Genomic DNA, 22602 nt, shown 5'->3' with positions numbered 1-22602 from the left:
CAACATTTTGGATTCATATTGTTCTTCAGTTTAGACAGGATTGAAGCCGACGCTGTCACTCATCTGCCTCTGTCTGACACTCAGTGGGCGGAACCGCTGTGACTTCTGCTAGCGCTGACGTCACGTACAGACCCTCTATTAGTGGACAATGGGCTCTTATGGACACACCGTCCTCATGCCGCTGTCTCTGATTCGGCACAGAGCTGTTCCTCCTCCTCCTCTCATAAACCGGACAACCTCTCACTCACTTCCCACAGCTTCTTTGCCAGTGCGTCGTCTCGTCCCTTGGCTCCGACTTGTTGCAGCGCACAGTTTGAAAAGTAGCGTCCGCTCAGAGGCTCGATGCCCTCCTGGAGAGCGCAGTGCAGGGTGGTCTGGGACCCCCCCTCAGGGTCCAGGAACAAGAGCTTAGCAAAGGGCACGATGAGGATCTGCAGCCACGGACTCAGACTCCGACACAGCTCTGTGTAGACAACACCTGTGGATGAGAAAGGACACAAAACAGTTTCAACACGTTAAGGGTCGTTTTAAAAGGATCAACAAATGAAGCAGGGTACATACTTAAAGATAAAAGGACTGTTTTTGTCCTGATTTTCCCCCTTCCCGACAAGGATGGCAAACACTAGATTATTTATGTCTTATCAGATTATCCTATCAGATTCTCCGGTGGTCTGAGGGTGTGTTTACAGTGAATTTGTCCCAATAATCGGCTCTGAAACGGGTCAGGGCTGACAATTGCAAAATATTAAACTTGTTCAATATTTACAACAAAAAAAATCTTCATGTGTGGGGAAAGACGACAACCTCCTGAGCAGAGTTCTGCACGCGTCCACTTTCCAAACCCGCATCCGCCTGTACCCGTGTATGTTAGACCCACAACCTGACCCGACCTATTGTCTACACATAACTCACTTTTAAGGGCTTCATTTTTAACCTAAAACGCACGCCATCAATACATTTCTAGTACAGTGTTTTTCAACCTGGGGTCAGGACCCCATGTGGGGTCGCCTGGAATTCAAATGGGGTCGCCTGAAATTTCTAGTAATTGATTTAAAAAAAAAAAAAAAAAGAAAGAAAACTTACTAATAAAAAATATATGGTGAGTTGAGAAAGATAATCCCAATCCATAACAGACATGACAAACTGTGGTTGTGAAACTGCAGCACTGTGGTTCTGTTTCTGTGTCAAATGTTCACTGTGGTCAGTTTCAGATGCTGCAGCTCTTTCATCATTCAGTTTCAGTTCTTGTTTGTTCAGTTTCATTGTCCTCCTTGTCAATTCCAGCTGGACTGACTGGACAGATCCTGACCTTTAATCTAAACCTGGATTTACTGCCTCTGTCCACAATAATAGACATTCTATAGACTAAATGTCCTCTAACATTAACATTTATCTGTAACATAAGATAGAAAACTATTACATGATCAAAAACAAATTAATTTGAGCAAAAAAAAAAAAAAGTCTCAGTTTTGAATGTCTGGGGTTGCCAGAAATTGTGATGTCAAAATAGGGTCAGGAGACAAAAAAGGTGGAACCACTGCTCTAGTATGTGCTGCTCAATGACGTCTGTGGCCGGATGTAACAGACGTGAAGCTCACTTCAAAATAAAACAAGCCGGATGTGGATCAACCACGGTGAAATTAGATGATCATCATCATTAAATGTCCTGCAAATTAGTTTCGTCCATGAATTTTTATTTTTCACTTCCTTGCCCACTACCCACATGCATTTCCTTTCATTTTACCCGGGCCCATACCTGCAAAAATTCTTCTTTATTATTTTCCCACGTTTATGCAGGTTACCCGACCCGATGCAAGACCCTGCTCCGGAGTCCTACTATGTTTCTTCTTCTTCGTTTTTATTTGATCACATCTGATCATGCCAGATTTCTGTCTTGGAGGACTAGATTGTAGATCGGTGGTGGAACAGAATTGTTATGTGTGTGGTGTGCTGTGTTCAGATAAATGGAGCCCACCACATAAAGTACGATCAAAACTGGTTCAATGCCTGATTTTTTGTCTTCATGTGTGGGGTCTGGAACAGATAAAAAATCTCTTCAGATGTAGAAAATCCTTAGGTGTGTAACCTGCTTAAGGCCTAGTTCATGTCTCTGTACACATCTACTCAGTTATTCATATTTATCTTAACTATTCTCAGCCATTGTTGTCCTTGTCTCTAGTCAAATGTTTGTCTATATTAGGTCTATGTTTACAATGTGTTCGGGTTTATGTTGAAATTGCACGTTGTGAGCGAAGAAAAACCGAAGCCAAATTCCTTGTATGTGTTCACATACTTGGCCAATAAAGCTGATTCTGATGTCAAAAGAAGTATGAAGGACAATCCCTTTGCTTGAATGTTGCCATAGATACAAACATTTTGTGGTTATTTAGCCGAGTTAATGCTCCAGATAGGATTATGTAACTAAACTGGGTAAAAGAAGATATTTTCTTATTTTAGACCAGCTTCATGTTTTTCTGCTCCCCATGGGGCTGTCATTACACCCAAGTTGTTGCATTACAAGGCAGTGGAAGGACAAGCTAGTGTTTTTGGTTATCAAGTTAAGTGATGGTTCATGGTAATAAAAAACACAACAAAACCCAGATCAAACGTCTACAAAGACACATCGTCTACTACATTTTAGAGGAAAATATGTATCATTAATTTCTCTCTATTTACGTTACAGCTTTGATTAATAGTTATTTTTCAGATTTAGGAATTTGTCACAAAAAAAAAAAAAAGTTGTATGACATGCTTATATTGTATAAGGAACTATTTGTTGGAAAACTGTATCAGAAAGCAGAGCTGAAACCCATCTGTTGGTTGGTACAAAGCAGCACTGGGATGGTTTCAGCTCTGAGGTTGTTTTCTGAACTTGTAAAAACCATTCTTTTTAGGCAGTAAGGACACCAGGAACTTATTATGACTGTGTCTGCAGCAAAATAGAGCAAACAAAACATTACAGTCCACAAATGGCCAGTGTGTTAATGTTGTAGCTGGTTATGACTTAACGACCAGGGAAAATGTGTCCTAAGATGACATGTGATGAGATCCAGTCACGTGACCTAAAGGATCAGCTTTAAGGCCCGTTCATGCTCTATGTTAAAGAAGCATACATACACAGACAGAGCGTTCTGTCCATTCTCTGGGAGTTTGTGGATGAAAAATCCAGAGAACACGGAGCAGTACCACTGGGAACCACAGGGGCAGTGTTGAGATTTGAAGAAAATAATTTCCAGTAACGGCTGAACTTTTCAAAGAGCGCCTGTGTGAGTTAGTGAAAAACTACTGACATATTTATAACAACTACTGCTCTACAGATCAACATTAGTATCCATATTAGTCAAACCTCCACTGTCACCATGTTTGTAATTACTGACTTCCTTCTTTTCTATTCTTTATGGTATTTGGCCAGTATGTTAATTTAGATCAGGGCTGTCAAACATGCGTCCCGGGGGCCAATGCGTCCCCCCCAAAGGTTCCAATCCAACCCCTGGGATGAATTTACGAAGTGCAATAAATTCCACAGTCCAGGCTGTGGAACTCATTTTAGTTGTGGTTCCACATCCAGACCAATCTGATCTACAGTCCAATAATAACAGCAGAAGAACCCACACAAAAGAACGACTGCAGATTTACTACTGGGTTTAATGGGAAAAAAATAACACCAGATTATGCCTATAAATAATGACAACTGACTATTTTTGTCTTTGTTTTAGTGCGAAAAACATAACATTAAATTCTGAAAATATTTCCATTTCCAAACTCTCCTGTACCAATAAAATGTGAATAACCTGAACAAATGTGCCCAACCTGAAATGTCTGTATTAAATTCAGTCCAGTTTGAACTCTTTTCTTCCTGTTCCTCAGTGTTTAGTGTCTTTGTAGATCTGATCCAGAATGCACATGGACTAATGAGACGTGGAGGAAGAAGATTGATAAATTACAACTGATTTTTCTGAAGAAATTTCAGTTTTTTCAGGTTATTCACTTTTTTTTTGTTTCGATAGTTCATAAAAAAGTAAGTATTTTTGTAATTTAATGGGGTTTTTTTGCACTAAGACAAAGAAAAATTGTCAGTTGTCATTATTTATAGGTTATTCTGTTATTATTTTACTGATTCGACCCACTGGAGATCAAATCAGGCTGAATGTGGAACCTGAAAGAACAGGAGTTTGAGAGTCCTGGTTTAGAGCATTGCCCTCAGGTGGATGATTGACAAACGCTCATTCAACACAACAGACGCATCTGAGTATAAAGGTGATGATCCTTGACACCGTTTGAAACAGACAAACCTACGTACATACGTAAAGCGAGCATGAACGGGCCTTTCCCCTTGACCTGAGGCACTGACCTGGGTGGAGGCTGTAACAGGACACAGCGCTGCCCTCCAGGCGGTTGGCCAGCTCCCTGGTGAACAGCACATTACACAGCTTACTGCTGCAATAGGCCTGAAAGTTGTGCCAGGTGGACTGGCCGGACACCAGATCCTTTTTGGAAGCCAACAGAGGGAAATCAATGTTTCCAAAGCGGTGAAGTAGTGCAGCCACATTGATGATGCGGCTGGGGACGCAACGCTGCAGACGCTCCAGCAGGAGGTTAGTGAGAAGGAAGTGACCAGGTGGTTAACCCCAAACGCCATACCAAGGCCGTCCTCTGTACGACCAGGACCCATCATACCTGAAACACACAAAGGAACAAAGAAAGAAAGAAAGAAACAAACAAACAAACAAACAAACAGATAAAGAAACAAACAAACAAACAAACAAACAGACAGATAAAGAAACAAACAAACAACAAACAAACAGACAGACAAAGGAACAAAGAAGAAAGAAAGAAAGAAAGAAAGAAACAAACAGATAAGAAACAACAAACAAACAAACAGACAGATAAAGAAACAACAAACAAACAAACAGACAGACAAAGGAACAAAGAAAGAAAGAAAGAAACAAACAAACAAACAGATAAGAACAAACAAGACAAACAAACAACAAACAGACAGACAACGGAACAAAAGAAGAACAAACAAACAACAGATAAAGAAAGAAGAAAGAAGAAAGAAAAGAAAGAAACAGACAAAGAAGGAAAAAAGAAAGAAACAAGAGACAAAGAAAGAAAGAAAGAACAGACAAGAAAGAAAGAAGAAACAGACAGACAAACAGACAGACAGACGGACGGACGGACGGACGGACTGACGGACGGACAGACAGCTGCTGTAACCCTTCCTTTAAACTCGGCTGTACTGGGTCAGAAGGACCGTGGCCTCACCTGCATTGTTGATGAGAAGTCCAGTCTGGGTTCACTCTTCAGGAAACTTTCAGCAAAATTTCGGACAGACTTGAGGCTGGCCAGATCCAGCTGCATGAACACCACCTGATGGTTTCCACTCTCCTGAAACACAGTAACGCTGAGTAAATCCTGGCTCTGACACACATGTATAACACAGCAGTACTATGCAACAGTTCAGTCCAGTCCCAGTAACAGGATTCCTCTGTACATAAATGTGAACAGGAAGAGTACACACTGTTCATCACTGAATATATTCAATAAACTGAGCAACGGAAGATTTAGTGTTATTCATTCATTCACTCACTTTCCAAACCAGGTCATGTGGATGCCGGAGCCCATCTGGGCTAAGGCGGGGGGGGGGGGGGGGGGGGGGGACACCCTGGACAAGTGACCAGGTAGATCAATGATAGAAATACATGGTAGAAATACATGGAAGAGCCACAGATCCAGTCCACTCAGGACTTACAGCATGAAGTTATTCACAGTCATACATACATACAGGTACACTACAAGAACAGATTACAAGGATTACTGTTTAGCCAAAAACTTAGGCATGGGGAGTTTATTTATTCACTTTTATTAGTTGTCATTCTGCATTTGGTTGAGACTCAGGCTCAGAGTAGAGCACATTTGGATTGAACACCAGGGGCAGCACGACTTCAGAGTGGAGTTTAGTTTGAGTCTGTGTTCTGTGGACTCAGCCGGTATGTATTCATTTAATTCAAAGCAGGGTGGGCTGCGGTGTTGTTCCCTCATCAGTGTTGGAAAAGTTTGTGTGAAGAAGATTAGAAACACCACTGGTACATAAAGCACAATTATTTAACTCTTATTTAATTATTAACTGATATTGTATGGTTTAAATTACTGATGTTTCTTATTACCTCCGCCAAGGAGGTTATGTTTTTGCCAGGGGTTTGTTTGTCTGTCTGTCTGTCTGTTTGTTTGTCTGTCTGTTTGTTTGTTTGTTGTCTGTCCGTTAGTGTGCAAACATAACTCAAAAAGTTATGGACAGATTTGGATGAAATTTTCAGGGTTTGTTGGAAATGGGATAAGGAAGAAATGATTAAATTTTGGTGGTGATCGGGGATGGGGGGGGCCCACGGGGGGGGGCCACTGATCAGCCTTGGCGGAGGTCATGCGCTCTCCGAGTGCTTCTAGTTTATTATCATTTATTTGTTGTGTTTGTAAGGTAAGTTTATTTAGATAAATAATGCTTAAAATGGCGTGCTGCTGCTGGTGGTGATTCTGCGTACAGTAGACGTGCAGAGCTCAATACATTTAAATGATTATTGATCAGAAGGATTCCTAATTTGTCTGACTGAAAATGTTTGGAATTGGGTTGGAAGTGGTGGTCCACACCTGCCGTAGGAGCTGTGGGTCTGCTCCACTGTGGAGTTTGAATCTAATTTGAGTCGGTTGGTTCTCAATGTAGTGGAGACAAATATGCGTCTCAGTATTATTTTATGATTTAACATGAACTGATTGAATTCATTGATTCTTAATTAAATGCAGAACAAATGTAGATTTCATCAGTATGTGATGAGTCATTTATGCTGCTTTTGTTAGTTATGTGACAATGTTTATTAATCAACCTGTTTTCTCTTCCTTTTTATTAAAAGTTATCAACCTGTAAATGCTCCTAATGACTGAAATGCTGTTAAATAAAGGTCATTAACTGGATTGGACTTGTCCAGGTGGAACACCAGATAGGAAACAAAAACTGAAGGAAGAACTTGAACAATGACACTTAAAGCAGAAGCGATGCCAGTTTGGGTTGGACAGACATACTGGTCCTTTGGCGCCGATCAGGGCTGGTGAGTATTGGAACCATCCACAAAGTCTGTCACTAATGACACCTGTTCCGTGGGGGATATGAGCTCCCTGCCATCAGGACACAAGTACAGGAGCCCTCCTTACACACCTCCTATGGCCACAGACCCTTCAAACTTTACCTCAGATCTCTGTTATACAAAATCCAATCTGTGAATGCATTGTCTGAGGTGACAGCACTAGACATGTGCCTCTGCCTGTGCTCAGTGGGACTGTGCACTTCTGTGGTACAGTGGTGAATATGTTTATTACACTGTGGAATGGTTTGGATTGGAGGATTCTGCTGGTTCTGTAAATTGGTTAAGAGTCGGGTTAAAACCAGTTCTATATGTGAAGTGTCACCAAGATAACTTTTGTTACGATTGGTGCAATATAAATAAAATCTGACTGATGTTTGTTTGTTTGTTTGTTTGTTTGTTGTTGGTCATTTAGTTTTCTTACCACTGCTTGGTGTTCTTATTACTTATAAATTATAATTATCATCAGTAGTTGTGCTATTATTAAACTAAAAAATAATAAATGAATAAATATATTATAAAAGAAAAGTGGCCTCTGTGTTTGTCATACTCATGTATTTTTGGTAAAGGAACAGACTAGGAAAACTGGCTGCTGATAGTACCAATATATTGTCAGATATTGGTCATTTTGAATACAATATCCCAGTGTTTCCCAACCAGTGTGCCGTTAAAAAATCATCAGGTGTGCTGTGGAAGATTATCCAATTTGACCTGACTGGTACTGGAAGAACAGCGTGATATAGATACATACGACTGTACGCACTAATGATCCACTCACCACAACAGTCTCCTGTTTGCCTGTGCAAAATAAAAAAAGTGAAAGTGAACCAGCCCCGTTGCGGTGCGATCTGCTGATAAAGCCCCCCCTCACTAGTGACGCACAGATTAGTGAGTACCCCCAACCCCAGGTATCAGGTTGGGGCAGGGGGATATGCCTCCCCATACTGTTACACATCGGACTTCAATCCGGGGGTTCGTCTGAGGGGTCGCTGACGAACCGCTCTCAGCTTTCTTGTTCCAAACACTCTGTGACAATGTCGTCCCCCCCCCCCCCCCCCCCCCGAAAAAAAAGAGAGAGACTCAGAGCTGTTGAGGAATATTTGTGTGTGTCTTTTTCAGTTCCTGCAAGAATATGAGCTTTGTGTTCAACTAAACAGGTCCAGGTTTCACACCCAGTAAGTACATTGACACTAGATTTGTATAATATTCAGTAAAAAACACTTTTTGTGACATTTTTGTTTTGGTGGTGTGCCTTGTGATTTTTCTAAAGTAAAATATGTGCCCGTGGCTCAAAAAAGGTTGAGAAACACTGCATATCCTTACATAGTTAGTTTCTATACCCAGAACACTTTGGCGGTGACTGCTGGACAAATGTGGGTACAGCATGCACAAATACACAACAGCATAAAATGACCACATCTGGAACCTGTGGATTCCCATGAGTTTAGACGCACTAGTTACAGTACTTTTATTTCTATGAGTACTTTATAATGTGGAATTGCCTGTTTTTACTACTATTTCTGGAGCTCTTGGTATTTTCTTTCTTTTTTTGTCTTGTAATATTTCTTATATGTACACATTCAGTGTTGTGCTATTCTGGAACCTAAATTTCCTCGGGCTCTACCCCAAGGGATCGATAATACTACCAAAATCTAATGTACTCTGGCACTTTGTTGCATTGGACTGTTTGTGAATGTGATGTCGCCTGTTGGTTGTGAACAATCAGTTTTGGATTAAAGCGTCTGTTCTGCTGTGGTATTTGTCTGACAGTTACCAATATGAAAGACAATTTCATAATGACAATGAAACCAAATAACGAGCCAGAAAAGTTCCACTACTGACTGTTATCTCCATCCTCCTATGCACTCCCTTCTTTCTCCTCGCTGTGGTCACACCTGCAGCACATTCCCCTGGTATCACTGACTGTTCACCTTCATTATGAGTCCAGGGGTCTATACCCTGGGAGTGAAGATCACAAACCCACATTCAACTGACACAGCTCACTAATGACAAACAGGACACTTTTGTTCATCTTCCTCTGTAAGTCACTTTGGAAAAAAAGCATCTGCCAAATGCATAAATAATAAAATAAATAACAGTCATGATTTTTTGGGGGTTTTTTACTTCTTTAACACTGCACATGATTAAAACACTGACCTAATTTCTTGGAGCTTTTGGAGGTCATACTATGTTTCACTTTGCTACTGGTAATTTCTTCAGAAAAGCAAAGTTTTATTAGATTTCATGAAGGCAGAGCAAATAATTTAGTCCTTAACTGTAATAACCTAGAAAATCTGAATGTTCTGATGAGAAAGATGCAGATCTGATAGAGCGTCACAGACCACTGATGGAACTCTATTACTGACTAATGCATCTGCGTTCTAGTCCAGTTGGACCGTGGACACATATACTGACACCTGCACCTGGTTTCTATGTGCTGCTCTGGGCATTTTAGCTCAACCGGCTGATTGGCCATGAGCTGTAGTGAAGGCTCTGTGTCCGGCATCGTCTTCATAGAAATTCCTTCAAACATCTTCTCTGACAAAAAACTAATTGGATTAATTTCACATTTTTTATGTAGCTGCCATGGGACAATGTCTACAAAAGTTTTTTCACAGTTTTATGAAATTCAGATTTCTGAAAATTTTCTTAAACATTAGAAATGTGTCCTTTACTCATAATGGGCCACATTTTGATGGTTTATAATATGGAAATGGTTTAAAGATATCAGTCCTACAGGGGTTGGACAAAATAATGGAAACACCTTCACCTCAAGATGATAATGCCCCAATCCATACAGCTAGAATTGTTAAAGAATGGGATGAGGAACATTCTAATGAAGCTGAGCATCTCGTAATGGCCGGCACAGTCCCCAGACCTCACATTATTGAGCATTTATGGTCAGTTTTAGAGATTCAAGTAGACGTCGATTTCCACCGCCGTCGTCTCTAAAAGAGTTGGAGGGTATTCTAACTGAAGAATGGCTGAAAATTCCTTTGGAAACAATTCACAAGTTGTATGAATCAATACCTCGGAGAATTGAGGCTGTAATTGCCGCAAAAGGTGGACCTACACCATATTAACTCTTTCAGTGGCCATGGGCCGATTAAATCGGCTTTACGAATACAACCTTTAAAGTGCCACGGGCCGATCAGATCGCTTTGGAGAACAACGCCATATTTGTGTACAAACAAACCATCCACCCCATTTCTTTCTCACATTTCGATGACGTTCTTTCTGTGTCCCCCTTTTGAGACCAATCAGACGGGAATTTGAGGTCACGGCGACCGAATAAATTATGCAAATTACAATCAATAATGAATCAGCTGCGTCCGGTGCGTTTGGAATCTAATTAGCAATCGGTCGGATGTTACCGAGCGGTTTTTGACCAAGGAAGAGCTCACGTTTCGTTTTCTGCTTGGGAAATTACTGAATACTGAAAAACGGCCAAATTCTGTGGCACTTTTAAGGCTTATTAGCCCCTTAACTGTCTGGCACCGAAAGAGTTAAATTATATTTTGTTGATTTTTTAAGGTGTTTCCATTATTTTGTCCAACCCCTGTAGTTCCTATTGAGCACTGATAGAAGTCATATTTGGACTTGGACTGAATTATTTGAGTTCTCCTCCAGGTAAAGTCCCGCCTACTTCTGTTGGGAGGTTGATCTGCATCCAGACCACAGGACTGGAACATAGAACAGAACCAGACAACCTCACACATTCAACTGGGGCTGGATTTGGATACATGTAAGTAATTGGTGTAAATACGCATTTGCGCATGCGTGGCGTCTGTCAAACCGCCGGCGGATCTACTCCTAGAAATCCAGCCTTTTAACTACTTATTTCTTGCCTTTCAACGCTTACTCACTTGAACCCAACCTCTTAACCGTGTCTTTTTAACTTGACGCCATCAATCCAAACCTTCATCAGGACAGGTCAGTATTGTCAGTGGATCCTTACCTCTGGTTGTCACCCATCGCTTCCCGCGCTCTGCCCGGTATCTCGCTGTTTCCACCATGGCGTCATCCTCATCAGCCGGAGATAGTCCTCTTGTCGAAGCCAACAAAACCCTGGTAAAGGCTTACCAAACTATCGCGGACCTCAAGAGGAAACACTGCGCCTCTCCGCAGAACTCGAGGAGAAAAATGCCCAGCTCTGTGGTTTCTCCAGCCGCCTTCCCACACTGTCCAGTCTGTTCCTGAAAAGCGCAGAGAAGCCCAAAGCCTCCTGTGATGATACGGTGTTATGGGATCCTTCCTCTGCCTGTTCACGCCCCCCGTGTTCTACACCCTGGTCTGAAGTGGTGATTCGTGGCCGCAAAAAGAACACGAGCAAAGACTCACCACCGCCGACCATCAGCACATCAAACCGCTTCGCCGTCCTGTCCGTGGAGGACGCTCCGGCTCCTCCCCCCGCGGCTGGTGTGCCCCCCATCCCACCTGGCTCTGTCCCGGAACCGGCTCCTGCTGACTCCGTGGCTGCCACCGAACTGATTACCGGCGACGGTCCTAAAGCCGGTCCTCCTGTGAAGCCGTCGAACAAGGGTCCCCGCTCCTCGGTCCGCTCCTCTGCCCGGCGCCGCCTCCTCCGAGAGGCCGTCCGCCGTCACTCCGACGGTCCACCCGTGGAATGTCTACCTAGAGAGACCAGGAACCCTTCACCTTCAACACTGTCTCCTCGACCACTTTTCCCTCCGACCACCGCTATCCTCGGGGACTCCATCATCCGTCACGTCCGTTTCTTTAACGCCATAACCAGGTGTTTTCCTGGTTCCACCGTCACCTCCATCCTCCATGAACTCCCTCAGCTGCTGCTCTCACTGCCGTCCACCGTTACCCGGATCATAGTTCACGTGGGCTTCAATGACACTTCTCTTCAACAGTCCGAAGTGACGAAGGTTCATTTTAAAAACCTCTTTGATAAACTGAAAAGATCCGGGAAGGCTGTTTTCATTTCCGGGCCCCTCCCCTCCTTTGCCCGTGGTGTGGGCCGTTTCAGCCGACTCCTCAGCCTGAACACCCGGCTCCAGTCCGCCTCTGCTCTGAACGGCTTCAGTTTTATTGATAACTTTAATCTGTTCTGGAACCGCTCTTCCTTTTACAAGTCCGATGGCGTCCACCCCTCTACACTAGGCAGCAGCGTCCTGGCTCAAAACATTCAACACGCTGTCCAGACTAAAACCACTCCCACACCTATGTGACTACGCTCCCCGTCTTCTGCTGCAGTCACCTGCTCCCCCTGCTGGTCACATCAAACATCACCACGTTCAGAGTCTCCTGTACAGTCTGTAGTCAGACTGAATACCGCCCCAGCTGATCTCTCCTCCTCTCCCAGCCCCTCACTAATGACAGTTACACCCCTCACTCACACCAGCTCACCTTTGAGGAACAATCTCTCTACTGGTCACCATCCCATTCCTGTTATTTTCAGTTCACGTATGGGGTTTCACACTGCTAAAAGGCATCGTAATATCACCAATCTCCGCCCATTAATATACACCGCAGTCATTGGTGCGTCCTTCTCTATAGGGTTATGGAATTGCCAATCTGCAGTGAACAAAGCAGATTTTATTGCTGCCTATGCCAACCATCACACACTGGACATCCTGGCTCTCACTGAAACCTGGATTACGCCTGAAAACAACGCAACCCCAGCCGCACTTTCTATCAGCCACACATTCTCTCATACCTCTCGTCCATCTGGATGAGGAGGTGGTGTGGGTCTGTTAATTTCCAACAAATGGAAACACAATCAACTCCTACCTTCAGTCAAATACAACTCCTTTGAATACCATGCCATCCTAGTGACAGCACCAGTCAAACTTTATATAATTGTCATTTATCGTCCACCAGGGCAACTGGGTGATTTTCCTGATGAGCTTGACACTCTGCTTTCCTCCATCCCAGAGCATGACTGCCCCATGCTAGTCCTCGGTGACATGAACATCCACTTAGACAATCCCAGCTTCTCCGATTTCATGTCACTAATACTCTCTTTTGAGCTACAGCGGGTTTGCAGTCCTCCAACCCACAAAGCTGGTAAAGAGCTCGATCTCATTTTCACCCGAAACTGCATCACAGATGCCCTCACAGTCACACCTGTACACCTGTCTGACCACTATTTCATTCAGTTCAGTGTGTCTCTCCCTGAAAAACACTCTGCTCCCTCCCCCATGGTCTCTTTCCGCCGCAACCTCCGCAATTTGTCCCCCACCCACTTCTCCACTGTCGTAGCCTCCGCTCTCCCTCCCCCCAGCACTTTTTCCTCCTTAGAGGTTAATGATGCCACTGAGTCTCTGTGCTCTACACTTAGCTCCTGTCTGGATAATCTGTGCCCTCTATCTACTAGACCCGCTCGATCCTCCCAGTCCCACCCATGGCTCAATGATAACCTCCGGTCGCTGCGTACCAACCTCAGAGCCGCAGAGAGAAAATGGCACAAAACAAAAAGCTCTTCTGACCTGATCACATTCCAGTCACTATTGGTATCCTTCTCATCCAGTGTCACTGCTGCGAAGAAGGCTTACTATAATAACAAAATTCATTCTGCCACCGACACCAAGAAACTATTCTCAACCTTTAAAACACTACTCAACCCTCCACCGCCCACTACTAATCTGACAGCAGACAATTTTGCTTCATTTTTCACAAATAAAGTGTCTACTATCAGCAGTCAGTTCACTGATCCACCCATAGACTGCACGCCTCCTTCTTCAACATCATCATCATCACACACTGCTTCCTCTCCCCTGACTATGGGTACTTCTAACTCAACTGATAAAAGCCCAACTGCGTCATTCCCCTCATTTACTCCCCTCACAGAGAACGAGGTGTCTAAACTCCTTTCCTCTAGCCGTCCTACAGCATGCCTGTTGGACCCTATTCCATCCAACCTCTTACAGTCTGTTGCCCCTACTATCACAGCACCAATCACACATGTGATTAATGCTTCACTGACTTCAGGAACATTTCCTACAGTATTTAAACAAGCGCAGGTAACACCACTACTCAAAAAACCTTCCCTCACCCCCACTCAAGTGGAGAATTATCGACCAGTCTCACTCCTCCCATACCTTTCTAAGATCATCGAAGGGCTGTTTTCAAACAGGTCACAGAATTCCTCTCCCAAAATAACCTCCTTGACATCAACCAATCTGGCTTCAAAATCGGCCACTCCACTGAAACAGCTCTGTTGTCTGTGACAGAAGCCTTGAAAGAGGCTAGAGCAGCAGCCAAGTCTTCAGTACTCATTCTACTGGACTTATCAGCAGCATTTGACACTGTCAGTCATGATATCCTGTTATCCATACTCTGGAACATGGGCATCACAGGCCACGCCCACTCCTGGTTTCAATCTTACCTCACTGGTCGGTCCTTCAGTGTGTCCTGGCTAGGGCACACATCAGCAGTTCACCGCCTCACCACGGGGGTCCCCCAAGGCTCTGTGTTGGGCCCCCTCCTTTTTGCCATATACACCACCTCACTCGGTCAGATCATCCACTCACACGGCTTCTCATATCATTGCTATGCTGATGATACCCAGCTCTATCTGTCATTCCCACCTGATGACTCCACAGTCTCAGTGCGGATCTCAGATTGTCTCTCTGACATATCTGCATGGATGAAAGCCCATCACCTTCAGCTGAACCTGTCCAAAACTGAACTGCTGGTCTTCCCAGCTAAGCCAACCATACAGCTGGACATCTCCATCACTATTGACTCCATACCTCTGGCTCCTACCAGTGTAGTACGTAACTTGGGAGTCATGATTGATAATCAGTTGACCTTCACGGATCACGTTGCCTCTGTCACCCGATCATGCCGTTTCACTCTGTTCAACCTAAGAAAGATCAGGCCATACCTAACCGAACAGGCCACCCAGCTCCTGGTGCAGACTATGGTTATCTCCACCCAGCTCCTGGTGCAGACTATGGTTATCTCCACCCAGCTCCTGGTGCAGACTATGGTTATCTCCACCCAGCTCCTGGTGCAGACTATGGTTATCTCCCGTCTTGACTACTGCAATGCTCTTCTAACGGGCCTCCCAGCTTGTGTTGTCAAACCACTACAGATGGTCCAGAATGCAGCAGCGCATCTGGTCTTCAATCAGCCTAAAAGGGCACATGTCACCCCCTTACTCATTGAGTTACACTGGCTACCCATAGCTGCCCGCATCAAATTCAAATCTTTAATCCTAGCCTACAAAATTCTCCGTGGGTCTGCTCCTGTCTACTTAGGTGCACTAATAAAAGCTTATGTCGCCCCACGACCACTCCGCTCGTCTGGGGAACGTAGTCTGGTGGTCCCCAGACCTTGTACAAGACAATCAGGCTCCTTTTCATGGGTCGTTCCACGTTGGTGGAACGCTCTACCAAGTGCTACAAGTAAACAGAGTCATCCCTGCCTATCTTCAAGAAGCTCCTGAAGACCCAGCTCTTCGAGAGCACCTCCTATCCTAGCACTTTCAAACATTCCATTTTAAATATTCTAATAAGGTTTTTCCCAGGATAACCACAGATTCTTTCACGATTATCTCTGGACCTGCTGCGATGGTCCGCCCTCTTCCCTGCCTCATCATCACCACTCACTTATCCGCAACCGCCTCCATGTGTCTCCCCCTACTCCACCCCCTTCTCCTCCCCCATCTCCCCCAGTCCCTATCTCTATCGCTCTCTCTTTTTCCACTTCTCTACTCTCTCTCTTTAACCACAACTGGTCCTGTCAGTCGTCCATCCTCCAGGAGTCTGGGTCTGCTCCAGGTTTCTGCTGTTAAAGGGAAGTTTTTCCTTCCACTGTCACCATCACAAGTGTTTGCTCCTGGAGGATTCTGTGGGTTTCTGTAGAATTGGACTTAGAGTCTGGTTTTGATCAACTCTATATATAAAATGTCAAGAGATAACTTTTTTGTGATCTGGCGCTATATAAATAAAATTTGATTGATTGAGTGATTTAATTGGTTTTCCCCTGTAAGTCCGCTTTGGAAAAAAGCGTCTGCCAAATGCGTAAACATAAACATAAACATAAACATTTGGGACAGAACTTGACGCTGACATACAGGGACACTGGTTCTATGTTTAAACACAGGACGGTGTGGTTCCTTACCCCTGCGGATATCAAAGGCAGCAGCCTCAGCTTTCTCCTTGTTGCGACAGGCCAGAATAACCCTGGCTCCTCTCTTGGACAGTTCCAGGGGCCGTGGCCTTGCCAATACCTGTGTTACTTCCTGCACAAGGAAAACAATCCATACCAATAATCAATAATAAAACTGATAACAGCACAATATCCTTACAATAAATTATAATAGTGAAGAATACGTTTTGTTCTAGTTGACTTATGAGTCACTTAAGTACAGTGGTAAAATTTCCTAGTGGTAAAATAAACTGGTGTGTGTAATGCTAGAGCTGAAAAAAAAAGGAATAATGATCTGTTAATTGCCAGAAAATGACATGAGTTAAATGAACCTGATCCCAGCATCTTACTGTGAAGAGGGGCAACTTGTCTCAACAGAAATAGTAAAGCATTTATTACTGTTGTCAAACTAAAGAGAAGAATAAAAATACACATTTATGCTTGTGTGGGACTTTTTGGACATATAACCATCACATTAATGTAGTAGCAACAGAAATCCAAAACACCACAGGACCCTAACCCAGGAGTGTCAAACATGGGCCAAAATGTCAGTGGACCAAAAAGGTTCCAAAAAGTACAATCAGTCAAAGGTGTCAAACTGGTTTGAGTTCAGGCTCCACATGCAGACCCAATATGATCTGACGTAAAACAATAGCATAGGGTCAAACCAAGGGAGAGTGAACATGTGCTAATGCTAATGCTAATGGTTTTCCTCCTGCCAACGACACTGAAGCAGTAAATGTTCAGTCTGTGTTCACTGAAGTTCAGACCCAGCACCGTCCTCCTCAACCAGAACCAGTCGACTGAAGTTAACAAGAGCTGAGTTCAAGAACAGGCTGCACAAATTCAGATGTTTCTGAGGTTCACATCATGAGACTGAACATGAACAACTCAAAAACTGTGTGAGCCAATCACACGCTGTCTGATAAACATTTGAAATGATCAGTATGCTGTCGGAGAAACCTTAGAAACATGAAGAAGAGTTGGAAGACTGATGTTTTGTTATTGTAGATTATTTATTATTTTATCCAAACTATGGACCACAGAATATTTGTTACGGTTGTACTTACTTTTATATATAATAAATAAAGTGATCAAGGATTTGTACATTTTTATTCAGTATTAAGTCCTCCATTAAATGTTGCCTGCGGACTACGTGACATAACACGAGTGTTTTCGCTCTAATTCAAAAGGCAATCATATTTTGCACACAAAACTATGCAGTCTTGTAGATAAACAGGTTCTCTAAAATACCAATGTCCATTTAGATCAATAGTTGAACAGGAACAGCGTGTTATCCACTTTGGCGTAAATCCTAAAAAGTACATGTACTTTTTCCCGTGACTGGAACATGTTTTTGTCATTTCCACATAACAAAGCAAACTCAGGCAAATTATCATACACACCTACACAGAAATATAAAACAAACTTATTTGTGTCATTTAGGTAAAAAGTCACAGGTCACTGACCAGCAACTTTGTGCCTACGTGACCGCTTGATATGACCCCATAATAACCTATAAATAAATACTCCACATGTTCTTCTTGGTTTAATGTTGAAAAAAATAATATTACATTATACCTATATATGACACTCCAAATTTTTCTATTTGTTTAGTGCAAAATGTAAGATTAAATTAGGAAAATATTTACATTAACAAAGTGTAATTTTAACATATTCTGCCTGTTACTAAATGTTTTGTGACTTTGTAGATCCAATCTGTAATAAATGCACATGGACAAATGATAAGTTGATGCATAATATTGTAAAATTGCTATAATTTTTCTTGAGAAATTTCAGTTTTTTCATGTATTTACATCCTTTTTTGTTTGGATAGTTTGTAATTGTAAATATTTTCATAATTAAATAATTTTTTGCACTAAAACAAAGAGGAAAACTTGGAGTGTTCATTATTTATTGGCTATTATGTTATTATGTTAACGGTCCACCCGCTGGAGATCAAATTGAGCTGATGTGGAACCTGAAAGAAAATAAATTTGACATCCTAGATCTGATTCACAGTAAACCACTGAGACAGAACACTTTTATGTACACACGACTACTTTTAGCATTATAGAAGTACACCCTCTTTTATTTGTAGAGTATTTAGAATATTTCTATCTCAAATTTGACAGTAATATTTCCTGTTTCTGCTGTTTTGACAGCAGATTTATGTACAGGGTTTGTACACATCTTTCAAGGTCAAATTCAAGCACTTTTCAAGCACAGTTAAGGGTCATTTTCAAATTTTTCCAGCACATCACGTTATTGCTCAGGGGAAATACTGTGCATATCGACAGGAATACATACACTCACAAAACTTTTGTTTTTCAAAATGTACCACCTCTCTGTAAGCAGTTTTTAAGCGTCTAACCTGTCAGACTTAATATTATGGAATACATAAATAAAATCACATGACACAAAGATTTTGCTTTCAATAAACTCTTTTTAATCAAAATATTTTCTTTGTTTTAGGGTAGACAAGCAATAAGACCTTGTTTATTGCCTATTATTGCTTATTAAAGTTTTGCTTGTCTCTGTTGCTCCCTGTTTGGCACATACTCGTGATCATTTCACATGCAGTGTTTTCTCTTCTTTTACTACCTGAATTACCATATCAACGGTCATGAAATGTTTCTGTTCCGACAGCATTTCACTTTGGGCTGATATTCACAGTTGGTTGTCCTTAAAATTGAAAATATTCTGTCTTTTCCTTTATGTGATATTATTTATTATATGGATTCGTTAGAAGTTAACATCAAAAATATTGTTAACCTTATTATTTGGGGTGAATTTCATATTCATTGTTGCAAGTGGATAAACACGAATCCCTCCTTTAATTTGTTTATATGTGATTCCTCAAATATTACAGAACATTGAAAATATGTCCAAAAAAAGCCAGAAAACTGTATTCTTGTTTATCTAAGTCCTTGCTGTTTAAATGTACACTCTATATCCAACAGTATTCCCTCTCCTGCTTTGACTCCCATATGAATGTCAGGTCCATCCACATTCCTAGTCTATGGGTTCAGTCTGACGTGGCTCCACCCTTTGCAGCTCTAACAGCTTCAACTCTTCTGGGAAGGCTGTCCACAAGGTTTAGGAGTGTGTTCATGGGAATTTTGGACCGTTCTTCCAGAAGCGCATTTGTGAGGTCCCACACTGATGTTGGACAGAAGGCCTGGCTCTCAGTCTGCGCTCTAATTCATCCAAAGGTGTTCTATGGGGTTGAGGTCAGGACTGTGTGCAGGCCAGTCCAGTTCATCCACACCAGACTCTGTCCTCCATGTCCAAATGGACCTTGCTTTGTGCCACTGGTGCACAGTCATGTTGGAAGAGGAAGGGGCCGGCTCCAAACTGTTCCCACAAAGTTGGAGCGTGGAATTGTCCCAATGTCTTGTTCTGCTGAAGCATTCCCAGTTCCTTTCACTGGAACTAAGGGGCCGAGCCCAGCTCCTGAAAAACAACCCCACACCATAACCCCCCCTCCACCAAACTTTACACTCGGCACAATGCGCTCCCACAAGTATCGTTCTCCTGGAGACCGCCAACCCAGACCCGTCCACCAGATCGCCAGATGGAGAAGTGCGATTGGTCAGTCCAGAGAAGGCTCCTCCCCTGCTCTACAGTCCAGGTGGCGGCGTGCTTTACACCACTGCATCCACCGCTTTGCATTGCACTTGCTGATGTATGGCTTGGATGCAGCTGTTGCCACGGAAACCCATTCCATGAAGCTCTGTGCGCACTGTTCTGGAGCTAATCTGAAGGACACATGAAGTTTGGAGGTCTGTACCATTGACTCTGCAGAAAGTCGTCCACCTCTTCACACTCTGCGCCTCAGCATCCGCTGACCCCCGCTCCGTCAGTTTCCGTGGCCTACCACTGCGTGGCTGAGTCGCCGTCGTTCCCAAACATTTCCGCTTTCTTATAATCCAGCTGACAGCTGACTGTGGAATATTTAGGAGCCAGGAAAGTTCACCACTGGATTTGTGTCACAGGTGGCATCCTATCACAGTTCCACGCTGGAATTCACTGAGCTCCTGAGAGAGACCCATTCTGTCCCAAATGTTTGTAAAAGCAGTCTGCATGCCTAGGGCTGGATTTAATACACCTGTGGACATGGAAGGGACTGGAACAGCTGAGTCTGAGGATTGGGATGGAGGAGACCAGACTTTTGGCTATATCGTGTATCTTGCCTTGGTCCTTTGTGCTCTATTGTCCAGTTTTTTTTTGCTTTCTCTTTTTCTATTTTCATTGCACTTCAAATGTCTTAATCTTTTGTTTGTTTCAGATATTTGCAATAGATCTGTGTCATCATTCCACCATGTCTCTTCATGTATTTCTGTTTTACTCTTCTGTAACATTTTCCCATCTTGATCTGTAAATTTGCTTTGTGCCAACAATAATAATAATAATAATAATAAAAAGATTCCATTCCGTTGTACAACAAATATATCTTTCAGTTGTGGATACAGTGTCAGAGTATGTTTGTTTTAGGCTTCCACTTTCTGTGTGATATAGTTGACTGTAACTGAATATATTTTATTAAAAAATCATACGCAAAAACAGAGTTAATATATCAATATACATCTAGAATTTTTTTTTTTTTTACATTATATACACAGATGTATAATTTGGAATTTAACCCTTTCATAGATAGTGGTCACTACAGTGTACAGTTATTTACAGCTGTTCTCATATATTCATGGGTTTCGTTGTTTTAGTTCCATATTAGCCCACACAGTGGACACTTAAATGCATCGTCTCATACACTGACATTCACACCATTAATGTAACTTTGCTGTTCTAGATAAGCCTGATCTAGAGTAACATATTTAAGTGTAAATCAAGTGCTTGTTATTGTTAATTAACAGTTTGTTTGTTTTTTTAAGTTGTGCGGGTTTTTTTTTTTTTTTTTTTTTTTGGCATATTATCTCCATGAAGTAGAGCACTGACTAGTAATTAGCATGTTTCAAATGTGAGAAAACTTCAGATTAGTAGCATTATAAATGTCTCCTAAAGGTTTCAGACTGTCTTCCAATATAATTTTTGTAGATAATTCATTTATCAGACATACTAGCAAAGAAGTAACAAACACCTACCCCTGTCTGAGACATTAATTACCTATAATAAGCATTAAAAACGTTTTAATTTCGTAGCTTTCACACATATACCAGTAAATACAAGTTTATTTGCTTCATCAATTAAATGCATGGTGTCCAGCTGAGTGGACATTTTGCAGCTCCCAGAGAAACAGGTTCATAGAAATTTTCTTTAATCGTGTTTTTTTTTTTTTTTTTCATGCCTAAAAGAAATAAAAACACTCAGGAAAAAAAAAACTCGATTAAATGGTCTCATAATCCATGCATGAAAGGGTTAAAGTGATAATAATATATTATATATAATGTACAGTCTACCATTTAACAAGGTTAAAACTGAATATATTTAAAGAAAAATGTAACTTAAAAATAAGACTTCATATTCAATTTAACATAACTCTTCAATAAAAGGATGAGAACAGTGCCTCCGAAATGTCACGAATGTTCCCGAACACTCCCGACAGTAACTCGGTCCAACCTGTTGAAGTGTATGTGCTAATGCTAATGCTAACACGGATCCAGCTAACGCCACATTAGCAAGTGGAAGTAATTACCTGTAACAATGGGCCGTCTTCCCGTTCAGATGGACTGGACTTTGACATCTGGCTCCTCTGAACACAGTGTAGTAAAGTAAAATGTAAAAGGCTACAGCTGCTGCCAAAACACAAAGCACAACAGACATGTTTCCTGTCAACTCCTGTCAAAATGGCGCCTGAAGACATCAGCTGCTTCCGGCCATGACTTTCAAAATAAAAGCATGTCTACTGTTCATAAAAAGTAATCAGTTTGCTGAACCTGAGGAACCACAAACTGTTATAATTAAACAAAATCTTAGAATGACGGAGCTATTTGTACAAATGGCGAAATAGAGTGATACTAACCTAAGTTTTAAGTTCAGTAAAATTTTCTGTTTTATTTTGAAGGACACGTCAAACTCCACTTCCGTCAGCCATGGGTTCCAGTTGTTGACCAGCAGATGTCACCATCCTCATCAGGATGAAAATTCTGCTGGTGATGGCGTGCCTTACTGATTTTCTTGAGATTCAAGATTCAAAACTGATTGTCTTCCACACAGCAGAACGTGCATAGTTCCCGTCACATGACAAAGATAAACAAATAAACTAGACTAAAATTGAAATACAGGAAATAAACTGTACACTTTTGTAAAGGGATTTTCTTTTCAGAAAAAACCAGTGGGTTGATTTTTGTTTTTAAAAATAGAACTTAGAAATTGAATTTCACGG

General features: G+C 42.1%; 1 protein-coding gene across 1 annotated transcript; it reads right to left on the bottom strand.

Moving 5' to 3' along the window:
- Positions 1 to 22058, bottom strand: LOC115432250 (dehydrogenase/reductase SDR family member 13). The gene is given in 7 exon segments (XM_075353509.1): positions 1 to 478; positions 4352 to 4618; positions 4621 to 4677; positions 5266 to 5283; positions 5286 to 5387; positions 16233 to 16372; positions 21913 to 22058. Coding segments are annotated over 7 exon segments (969 nt in total). The 5' UTR covers positions 22041 to 22058; the 3' UTR covers positions 1 to 221.
- Between the last annotated feature and the right edge of the window lie 544 nt (positions 22059 to 22602).

This window comes from Sphaeramia orbicularis, chromosome 13, assembly GCF_902148855.1.
Source record: "Sphaeramia orbicularis chromosome 13, fSphaOr1.1, whole genome shotgun sequence".
Taxonomy (NCBI): Eukaryota; Metazoa; Chordata; class Actinopteri; order Kurtiformes; family Apogonidae; genus Sphaeramia; species Sphaeramia orbicularis.
The sequence above is the reverse complement of the archived record's forward strand: the minus strand, read 5'-3'. Positions and strand labels throughout refer to the sequence as shown.